At 49.3% G+C, this 11,598-nt stretch overlaps 1 protein-coding gene across 1 annotated transcript; it reads left to right on the top strand.

Annotated features, from left to right (window-relative positions):
* The first annotated feature begins 281 nt into the window (after positions 1-281).
* Positions 282-11,294, top strand: Cmpk2 (cytidine/uridine monophosphate kinase 2). The gene is made up of 5 exons (XM_052745774.1): positions 282-1,373; positions 2,682-2,796; positions 5,414-5,615; positions 8,001-8,234; positions 9,445-11,294. Exons 1-5 carry the CDS (start codon positions 435-437, stop codon positions 9,560-9,562), a joined length of 1,608 nt encoding a protein of 535 aa, XP_052601734.1. The 5' UTR covers positions 282-434; the 3' UTR covers positions 9,563-11,294.
* The last annotated feature ends 304 nt before the right edge of the window (positions 11,295-11,598 follow it).

The raw sequence follows: 11,598 nt of genomic DNA, 5'->3' as shown, positions 1-11,598 counted from the left end.
TAATTGGCAATCATTCAATGTCACAACCTGGCCACAGATCCCAGTTTGCAAGAGTAAGGAGCACACTGGAGGAGTCCTTCATTTGCAAAGCTGAAAAACTGCCCAGACTGGTTGCAGGACTGGCTAAGTGGGTACTATATGGTAAACTGAGGTCAGATACCGCTAGGCAGCTACCTGAAGGTCTCCGGAGTCAGGTGCCTGTGTGTACGGGTGAATCATGAGGCTGTGTGTGTGTGTGTGTGTGTGTGTGTGTGTGTGTGTGTGTGTGTGTGTGTGTTCTCTGGGAGGAGATCCCTTTGTGCCTCATTCTCCAGCTTTCCCAGTCCTCACCCGTCAGGAATTAAGTAGCCTGGAAGAAGTTTAAAACTCGGACTAGGAGCACCTGCCACCACAGAACCAAGCCAGACAAAGCTGATGGCTCCGGAGAGGCTGGAATGCTCAAGGGCAGGCGTTGCCAGGGGATCACAGCGGCGATAGCAACGCCCAGGGCCCAGGGCCCGGAGAATTTCCTAACCGCCCGCCGGCGGTTAAAAGCGCGGCTGGGGCGGGAGGCGGAGAAGCCCGGGCGGAGAGTAGCGCGGCCACACCCGAGGTCCCGCCGGCAGCCGCCTTCGCTTTCGTTTCTCACGGATCCCGGGTCTGTGGTCACCCGCAGTTTCGTTTCCGAGGCGTGGCTGAGGGCGCGGCCCGGGACACCCATGGCCTTAGTCAGCCGCCCTCGAGCCCCACTGTGGCTTGGGCGACTGTCGCGGCGGCTGTGCGCGCGGCACCGGGCCTGCACTGGGACCATGGCTCGGCCGCGGCGCTTCGCGGTGGAGATGCCGGATTGCTCCCTGACTCACTTCGTCCTAGGGGACACGGCGGGCCACCCGGACCCACGCCTGGCAGCGCTGCTCGGGCCCCCGGGGCGCAGCTACGCGCTGTGCGTGCCATTGGCCCCGGGCACAGGCTGCGGGCCCCGGGTGCAGGCGGCCCGGATGCATCAGCGTCTGCTGCTGCAGCTGTGCCGGGGCCCTTTGCAGCGGTGCCGGATGAGTAAGCTGCTAGGCTACGGTCCCGGCGACCAGGACGGTGAAGCCCAGCATGGCTTCCTGCTGCGCGACCCTTGCGACCACCCGGACACCCGGAGCGCCTTGCTACAGCTTCTGGGCTCGTGCCAGGAGGTGGCGCACCCGCAGTTAGCCGAGTTCCAGGCCGACTCTCAGGGTTTGCTGTGGCAGCGCACGTGGGAGCTGCAGGGAGACAGGCAGGTGCAAGTGGACTGCGCATGCGTCCTGCCGGCACCGGAGCCTCATCTGCACCCATTGCTGCCAGATCTGCTCAACTCTGCGGTGTTCCAAGACCGGGATGCTGCACGGGCGGTATTGGAGGAGGTAAGTAAGAGGTTTTTTTTTTTCTCTTCGGCCCTAAGTGGAGCTGGGTGTTCTGCCCCAGGCTGGCCAATCAAGTGCGTTCCGCCTGGTTTTTTTTTTTTATTCTTAGTCATGAGTCAGCTGGTGTAGGCAAGCTGTGCAGACTCTGTGTGAGACACTGGCGTTGCCTTCAACATTTCCTGTGCAGGTTTCTGTCAACCAAGTGCTGAGTGCATGCAACACCTGGCTGAGCAATGCTTGCTAGGAAGACATTCTCGAAGTCCTGCAGGTGGAGTAAAGAGTCCTCTGGGAATTGGGGAGAACGAGGCCAGCTAGTTAAGGGGACAATTTGCTGTATATTTGCTTCCATTCTGGGATCTTGGGGGCGCAGAAGATATACTACGTGGGTTAGAGGATGTAAGCATTCAACTGGTTTGTGGACCGTATGCGGTCCCTCACTGCTCAAGCGTGTTTTGCCTTTATCTTCCCATCATCCGTAAATGTTCCTGTGACGAGGTTTCTGGCAGTCTCCAGGGAAAAGCCTAAGGTTGTGTTGGTGCCTGGGGCTGGCAGATAGGGCCTGCTGGTCTATGTAGTAACATTACTTTTTACAAGCTGTCCGACAGGGCTAGAGGATGGTTAAAAGCCCGTGGTCAGCCAGGGAGGTGATGAGATTCCTGGCATTTATCAAGAATGCGCTTCCAGCTTGCTTCCCTAAGGAGGTACTAACAGAGGCGTTCGCAGAGACTGGCTGGTCCACTACTTATAAAGCTCTTGGGTGCTTGCCTTGCTCACGGGAAGCATATGTATGAATGAGAGTGGGCCTCAGATGAAGGTCCTAGGGGCATGGGATGTGGTGATGGGGAATAAGGAAGTCCCGATTCTCAGCAGAATCTCAGCTTGAAGCTGTACCAGCTTCCAGCACTATTGCCAGCTTTCCGGGCCATTAGGAGGATGTGTGTGTGTGTGGGGGGGGAGGGATGCAGGGTAGATGCACTTACCTGGTTACGTCTACAGGGTGGTTCACATACCTCCTGTTCTCAGCAGGGCCTGGAGTTCTATTGTGGCTGTGGTTGGAATTATGTATCCTTCCTCTGGGGTAGGCTAGCCAGTGAAGGATTGAGGTTGTGTAACCCAGACATTTGCAGCCCCCCCCCTTTTTTTTAGTGTGTCTCAGCTTCTAAACTCTAGGAACCCATGGGCCAGGCATTATGTTCAATCTAGAAAAGGTCTCTTTAGCGCCAGGCAGTGCTGTCTTTGGCAGAGTCACAACAGGTTCCCAGAAGCCCCAGAGCTTCCCTGCTTATGCAGTTTTTCCTCCCCCTACAGTGTACATCCTTTATCCCGGAAGCCCGGGCAGTGCTTGACCTGGTTGACCAATGCCCGAGGGACATCCCGAAAGGAGAGTTCCAGGTCATTGCCATCGAAGGACTGGATGCCACGGGTAAGTGAGCACTGCTTTCTAGTCTCCGTCAACACCATGGACCACAGGGTTGCAGGAAGTCGTTCTTACAATACTCAACGCCGCACAGAGCCTTCTGTAAGTCTCTAGGCCAGACCGACCATGGGACGCAACCAGGTGTGTGTGTGTGTGTGTGTGTGTGTGTGTGTGTGTGTGTGTGTGTGTGTGTTAATGGACCTCTCAGGAGGTCCTGTTCTGCTGCAACCTCCAGAGGAGACCTAAGGTCATACCAAAGCTGTAGTCTAGGAACAAACAAGAGCAGGCTGGGTGATGAAAACCTGGAAGGTGGAAGCAGTGGCTGGGCAAAGGTCCAGTGCTTTAGCAAACAGTTTATGTCCAGAAGCCACAGGACATCCAGAGGCCCCTGATAGAGAGCAAACTGGGGAAGGAGGCCATGGAGCTTCCTGAACTACTCAAGAGGGGTCAGAATATAAAAATGTGTTAGCACAGTAACTAGAACACTCAAGTCCAGGAGAAGGCTGATGGAGGATGCTATTATCTTTAGGCCTCTCCTGCATCACTTGGAGGGGTGAAGACGGCTGTCATACTCTTTGTTTTGGTGGTTGTATTTTTTTTTTTGCCAACTAGACACAAATTAGGGTTATCTGCCAACAGGAGACCTCCAATGAGAAAATGCTCCCATCAGATTGTCCTGTGGGAATGTTGGCGGAGACATTTTTTTCTTGATTGATGATTGGTATGGGAGGACCCCGCCCACTGTTGGTGGTGCCACCTAGGGCAGGTTCTGAGCTGTATAGAAAACAGGAGGAGTGAGCCTTAAGCAGTATTCCTCCGTTGTCTCTGCTTCAGCTCCCGCCTTGAGTCCCCAACCTGTTTTCCCTCGGCAATGCAGCGTGACCCAGGAGTTGTAAGATGAAATAACTTCCTGATGATGGTTTCGGTCAGCGCTTTATCACAGTGGCAGAGAGCAAACTAGGGTCGAAGTACTGGTGATTGAGTCTAGGGATTTCTCACATGCTAGGTAAGTGCTTTACCACAGATCTGCATCCCTGGTCACAGGCTGTTACCTTTAATAATCCCAAAGGTCATTTCCACATGGGAACTTCTGTGTCACAAGGAAGTGACACAGTGGGATGACTGTTACCTGCTGTCCTGGCTCTGTCTGAAAGTCATCAGCAGGGAGAAGCAATGTGCTCAGCATTCAGCACTTCTCATCACCACGCCAAGACCTAGTCGAGGTTGGTTTTTAGCCACGGCTGGAATTTTAACATCAGCTGTCCATTGTAGTTTTTTGGGTCATTTTTTTTTTGGTCCAGTATGTCTTTATGGTCATCTATTTTTTCACTTAGAGATAATTCAGATTCTGTGGGACAAAAGGACAATACAAACCTTTAACCCCAACACACCTATGCCCACACATGTGAAGTTCAGAAAGTGATAACCAGGAGAGGAGAAAGGGAAATCTATTGCCACAGCTGCGTCCTGTGTCCAGCCCCACCAAGGAGGCCACTGTGGATGGCTCCATTCCCTTCTCTACTGCTCAGTGACTCAATGAGTACTCTTATGTAGAATAGGGCATTCCAAGCATGCTATGTGTTAGCGGTGTGCTCATAGCACAAACACCAAAATGGTCAGCACTGTTGGGGTCTGCCTAGCAGTAAATAAGCAGTTGGTGATGAAGTCTTGGTACCCTGAGTGTTAAATATGACAGAGGGAAAAGGCCTTAAGTGTATACAGTTGGTGCTCAGTGAGGCCAGAGAAGAACATCTGTCTAGAGTAGATTACGCCTTATCACTGTAGTCCTGTGCTCCAGGCAAAGGCTGGGACATCTGAGATGGGCCCAGGAAGTGACTCCGGGCAGTATGACACCCAGGGGTGTGCAAAGAAGAGTCCAAAAATATACTTAAATGTTCCCTAAAGGGGGAACTTGACCTCTGACAAGTCAGTCTTAGGAGCTCCAAATGCCAAGCCAAATGCCAGGCACAGAGTAGCAAGAGTGGGGGCGGGGACAGAGCAAGGTGGACCTTGGAGGGGAGTTGAGCAGAAGTAAAGTGAGCTGGAGCAGGTGGAGAGGAGCTGAGAAGTGGAGTGAGCTAGAGTTGGAACAGGTGGAGGGAAGCTGAGAAATGGAGTGAGCTGGAGCTGGAGCAGGTGGAGGGAAGCTGAGAAGTGGAGTGAGCTGGAGCAGGTGGAGAGAAGCTGGGCAGACGTGCTGCAAGGCTGGAGCAGGTGGATCTTGAAGAGAATGAACAGACATGGTAGAAGAATGTGAAGGGGCCCTGAAGGGGGGCAGGGAAAGGAGAAGGTGTCTTAGTTAGGTTTCTGTCGCTATATAAACAACCATGACCAAAAGCACCTTTTGCAGCCCATCGTGAAGCAAAGTTAGGACAGGAACTCAAGTAGGAACCTGGAGGCAGGAGTTGAACCAGCGGCTGCTGGAGGGATGCTACTTGCTGGCTTTCTCCTCAAGGTTTTGTTCAGTCAGCTTTCTCACAGAACCCGGGTGTTATTTAATCACTCCCATCGAATTACAGATTGAAGACATTTGCTCTTCCTTGGTTAACAGGTTAGTGTTAACCTTTGGGAGGACTGTGGCAGCTTCAGCTAAGAAGTGGTCTGTTTTGTTTACTTCCTGCAGGTAAAAGCACCTTGACCCAGTCAGTGTCAGAGTCTCTCAAGGCTGTCCTTTTGCAATCACCACCCCCCTGCATCAGCCAGTGGAGGAAAATCTTTGACAGTGAGCCTACTATCATTCGAAGAGCATTTTACTCTTTGGGCAATTATCTTGTGGCTTCTGAAATAGCTAAAGAATCAGCCAAGTTCCCTGTTATTGTAGATAGGTGAGTAGCAAGATGCCTTCTCTGTGACACATCATTCTCTCTTTCTCTGTTTCTGTCTCTGTCTCTCTGTCTCTCTACATATATATTTAGGTGCTCAATTGTGAACATGCATTACGATTACAAGAGGAATACTGAATTATGAACTACATACATTACACCCTGACATTTTATACTAATATCTGAATAGTGCCTTGGGTAGGTTGGAATCAGATAGTCTCTGCAATTAACAAATAAAGAATGTGGATCTGAAAAAGTTGTGTCATAACCACCAGGCATCATTCCTCTTATTATCATAACCAATGACAACCTCCAGGCTAATGCAGTGGACCTATCATGTAGTCCCCACTGTGTCCTTTGCCCTCTGACAAAAAGTTCCAGAACTATTGAAAATTGAAGGAGTAGCTATGGGCACACAGGCTAAGCTGTCAGCCTTGGAGAATCTTCAAACCTAGGAAGGGTTTTCTTTTTCCTGGGAGCTTCAGTTTATATGATAAATACTTGCTATAGGTGATTTTCCTTTGATGTTGGATATGAAGTTTCGCATTTATTCACTTTATGTTAGAATGTTGCCTGAACAGGGCAAGAATCTGATTGCAACAAAGGCTTGGAGGGTACCTTCACTAACAACACTTTGTGTTAGGGCCAGCAGAGGCGCCCCCCCCTCCCCCCCGCAATGCCCATTAATGCCTGATGGGTAACTTCAAAAAGAAAGAAAGAAGGAAGAAAGGGAGGAAGGGAGGAAGGAAGGAAGGAAGGAAGGAAGAAAGGAAGAAAGAAAGAAAGAAAGAAAGAAAGAAAGAAAGAAAGAAAGAAAGAAAGAAAGAAAGAAAGAAAGAAAGACAGAAAGAAAACAATAGAAAAGACAATGCTTGGCATCTTGGTCTCCTTTGCTCTGAGTCATTCTGTCTTGTGGCCACCTTTGATTCCAGGACATTGTCTGTATCATGGGTGAACATCTTCCAACAAGGGTTGAGTCTACCCACTCAGCAACAGCAGCTCTTTCATGGGGACCACATCTCTCCTGACTGATCCTGCATTTGTGATCAGCCAGGTCACATCCAGACTGAGACTGACTAGCTATGTGTGTATCTTATACCCCAACATTTTTACCCTTTCCCTACTTAACCTTGGTGCTCATATTAGTGCCCCCAAGGACAAAGCTAAGAATACAGGTACTTTCTGTCTTCCTGGTGTGACTGCAGTGACGGGAACCCCTTTCCTGCTGGTCACCATTGGTTTTGGTGACAGTGGTTAGACTTGGATTTTCTGGGACACACATAGTTAAGTTCCTGTTCTAGTAATATCACACACTTACATTAGAAAATATTATCTATTGACTCATGCATGCATGTGTGCATCAATAACCATAAGGAGCATTATTTATTACATGCTAATAAATTTCATTCATTAATAGACATAAGGGGCATTCACCCATTGCATACCTACCATGTGCTGGTTTTATATTTTTTATGTATGAGAATACAGAAGTGACTAAGAAGCATTTCCCACTCCGTGGAGGAGACAGGATCTTCCTCCTGAGACAATAGCTGTGGTCCCCAGTGAGGAGCTCCTCAGTAGAGTCTCCTCCAGGGTATGAGGAGCCAGAGGAGGAGCTTGGATTCTGTATGGGGCCTTCACGGGAGCAGGACTGTGAAGGCAGAGGCGGGACTTCACTAGTTGAGGGTATCACCCTTGCTAGGAGACAAGGAGGAAAGATGGTGTGTGGTCCAAACTGGGAGGAAGGTCCATGCTTCATGAGGAGCCAGAATCCTTTCCTGTGGGTGGTAGATAGCTGTTAGGCTTCCAGAAACAATGTGATGGGTTCTTTTCCATTTATGGCCATGGCTGACCTTTCCACAACCGCCCAGCTTGGTCTCCTTTTTGTATAATTACCACCGCACAGTTAGACAACTGGTTTTTTTGTGAAGCGGGGGAGGGTGGCATTCTAGCCTCTGCCCCATGAACATGGATTTCATGGGCAGTTTGAGTTTGGCTCTGTGAGAAATGGCTCAGGCCTGCCAGATTTCACTAGCTGAGGACATAGCGTTAACTAGAAAGGCACTGTTGAGCCAACCAGTCATCCTTACCCTCATGGCTGCATAGAAGTTAGTGTACGTACAGAAGGGCCAGAATGGTTTGACATCTGTCCTTACGGTATAGGATAGTTTCAATTAAATATACGATTTCATGACTAGCCCACCTATTACTACTGTTGTTGACTCTGGGTTTTTTTTTGTGTGTGTTTTACACATTAAAAAAAATCCAAATGTAGTTCATTTGTGTGGTACTGGGAAGACTTTAGCAGAGCCAGCCTAGTTTGATGGTTCTCAAATGGTACCTTGACTCCTTCCTAAGGTGAGAGCTCACGGCTGCCTCGTTTCCCAGGTACTGGCACAGCACAGCCACCTACGCCATAGCCACCGAGGTGAGTGGAGGCCCGCAGTACCTCCCCCCTGCCCACCACCCCATCTACCAGTGGCCAGGAGACCTGCTGAAGCCTGACCTGGTCCTGCTGCTCACGGTGAATCCCGAGGAGAGAGTGAGAAGATTGCAGGGCCGGGGTGTGGAGAAAACTAAAGAAGAGGCCGAACTCGAGGCCAATAACGTGTTTCGTCAGAAGTAAGTGTCCCCAGGGTGATGTGAAGGGTGGGAGTCCCTCTCGTCCCTGAGCCAGGATCAGAACCGCTTTAGGATGCAGAGTGAAGGACACAGTTCCTGTGCTTCAAGTGCAAGAGGCAACGTCCCCTAAGCCACCCCAGTCTCTATCACTACGCCTGTTACCATCTGGCCTTCGGCACGACCAATTAAAAACCATGGGGTTTCTGTGTCAGAAATGGTCGGACTTGTATTAAAACCCAGAGTTTCAGGACTGGGGACGTACTCTGTCAAGAATGTGCTTGCTGTACAAGCAAGAGGACCCAGGTTTGACCTTTAGCATCTGTCTTAGTCAGTGTTCTATTGCTGTGAAGAAAGACCATGACCACAGCAATTCTTATAAAGGAAAGCATTTCTTTGGTGCTGGCTTGAGGTTTTGGAGCTTTAATCCATTATCACCATGGTGGGGAGCATGGCGGCAAGCAGGCAGACATAACATGGTGCTGGAGAAGGAGCTGAGAGTTCTATATCTGGAGTCATAGGCAGGAGGAAGAGAGAGACATTGGCCTAGCTTGGGATTCTGACACCTCAGAGCCCACCCCTAGCGACACCCTTCCCCCAACAAGGCCACACCTCCTAATCCTTCCAAGCAATGCCACTCACTAGTGACTAAGCATTCAAAATCTGTGAGCCTGTGGGGGCCGTTCTCATTCAAACCACCACATTCCACTCCCTGGCCCTCATCGGCTTAGAGCCATTTCACAAGGCAAACAATGCATTCAGTCCAACTTCGAAAGCCGCCATAGGCTATCACAGTCTCAGCGCTGTTCAGAAGAAGTCCAAAGAGTCTCTTTAGAGACTTGTGGCACCTGTGTAGGGGACTCTGACTGTAGGGTGATCTTGGGGGATGCAAAGCGGGCCTTGGCTGGACTGCCTTCTCTGCCATGAGACTGAAGATGGTCTTTCCCAGTTAACTCGGAGTATAAACTGAGAAGAAAGGACCAGGAGACTTGATTGGCAGGTAACAGGTTGTTAGTTATTATGCATCATGGCTGACTCATTCTTCACTGAACGAACTTCACTGAATCTGTCTAGGGGCAGTGATGGCCGCCAAGGTGAGTTAAATGGGGGGGGGGTTTGCTCTGAGCCACCATGACAAGGTAAAAAAAGTTGCTTTTTCAGGATGAACTGGGTAGGAGAGGAAGCTGACTTTTCCTCTTCCCTCTATCTCCAGGGTGGAAATGACATACCAGCGGATGGAGAACCCAAGCTGCCACCTGGTTGACGCCAGCCCCTCAAGGGAGACTGTCCTACAGAATGTTTTGCAGCTGATTCAGAGAGCTGGTCATTAATTGTAGTTCCTCTGGACATGTGCCTCACTATGCCAGAAGAGAAGTTGTGTGCTGCACCTAGACCCAACACCTGTCATACAGCTTCTTGGAGTCAGGTTGCGTGAGAATACGGAGGGCAGAAAACTGGAGAATGGGCGTTTTTGCTCTATTTCTGACCAACAGAGCCAGCCAGCCACTGCTGGTTCTTTTCTGCCTGGCCACGTACCATCTCCTTGGGATATATTTTAACACTGTGACCACCTAGAAAGACCTTCTGATCCAGTGGTGAGCCTGTGGAGGTCTTCCTGCACCTGGGAGCTGAGGATGTCAAATGTGGCCCACATTGATCAATTGTGATGGGCTAGCCTCTCTCCTCTCACCCTAAATCCTATAGTGGAGCCTTGTCCCAGAGTGTGGCTGTCCCATCCCATTTGCTTGGAGCCATTTAGGGGTGCGGACACTCTCAAAGAAGCCATTGATCTTGTTCTTTGAGCTCAAAGGCTCAAAGAACACCTTGGACAGTTCCCTGAGGGAGCACCTCAGACCTGAATAGACACGAGCCCCTAAGCTGCTAGCATGCCAACCCCATCTTGTTCTCCTTTCCTTGTCTGTATTCCATTTTTCTCCTCTGAAATCCAGTTCTGAGTGTAATGAGCAGTCTGCGCTGAGCTGGATGCGTTGCACTTACCCAACGCACTGATTTGTTTATATTGATGTTTACGTTGTGTGCTTCCTCAGTGTAGGAGCTCTGAGTCACTAACCAAAACCGAGGCCAAGGAGCTAAACGCAGCGTTGGCTGTGTGTTTTCACGACACAGATTTAATTTGTCTTAATAAACCCCGTAGATTCTGGAATGAGATCTCATAGTAAATTGTCTTGCACTTTGAATGTCTCCTGATTGCATGTGAAGTCAGCGTTAAGGGCTTTTCGGATAGAGGAAAGAGCCGTGGAAGAGATTCCCGGTGGCTCTGTAGCCTTGGCTGAGGCGTTTACCATCGAGAGCGTTAACAGTTCGGTCTGAAAGAGGACAGTTGGTGGGCCAGGTGTCATAACCCTCCAGTAATATTTACTTGGGAAGCAGAGAAAGGAAAATGGAACATCCAAGGCCTTCCTGGGCTGCAGCTTGTGTTCAGGGTAATGAGACCTTTTCTCAAGATAAAAAGTACAAAGGGGGCTGGGGGTGGAACTCCACAGTAGAACACTGTCCTAAACATTCTGTCCCTGGGTTCAGGCCCTGGTTTTGTTCCCAGTACCATAAAAATAAAAATATAAACAACAAAAAAAAACCCAAATAAACATGAACAATTAAACAATAAAAGGAATTAAGTAACTTTTGGTCATAAGGAGGTGGCTGGGTCAGGCTATTGTTTAACATTCCAATTCTGATGTAGAAGACTCTCTACATCATTTTGATCCCACATCCTATTTCTGAAGAATTCATTCCCAAGTAAGGTCTACCTTAATCTTAAATTGTAAGATTTAGTATTAACATATCAATATTTTTTTCACTTTTGGAACTATGTATAACTTATAAATAACATGTCTATTATCTAAATACATTGTTGGCTTCAGTAGAACGTGTTTTTAAAGCCGATAAATAACGTTAGGGCTCTCTGTCATATGGCAGCTACTTCCACAAAGGGTTTTGTTCAAGCCTTTCTGAGATGATTGTGAGAGAGGCTCAGAAGAAAGTCTTAGTGCTCTCTTCATGAAACCTGCGGTGAATAAACTTGCTGTGACTTTCCTAACCCGATCTGTTATTATGGCTGTGTGACATACTTGTCTGTACATCTCCCCACGGGTTTGTCTTTCTATAGTCTATGGTGAGTTTGGAATCTGTGGTCAATGGGCTTTGGTGGGGGAATGTTTGTTTGAAAGTATCTGGACTCTTCCCTTCACACACTTGCTCCGCTAATAACTCAATTCATCCCCAAGTAATGACATGTGAAGCCAGGGGTGGCACTGCTCAAAGCAATCTGTGCAGTGGGATCCTATATGCTGTGAATATGCTGTTTACTGGTTTGCTCCCCATGGCTTGCTCAGCCTGCCTTATACAC

Source organism: Peromyscus californicus, unplaced genomic scaffold (genome assembly GCF_007827085.1).
Source record: "Peromyscus californicus insignis strain IS unplaced genomic scaffold, ASM782708v3 Scaffold_1__1_contigs__length_55948999, whole genome shotgun sequence".
Lineage (NCBI taxonomy): Eukaryota > Metazoa > Chordata > Mammalia > Rodentia > Cricetidae > Peromyscus > Peromyscus californicus.
Note: the sequence above shows the minus strand (reverse complement) of the source record. Positions and strands in the feature narration are given on the sequence as shown.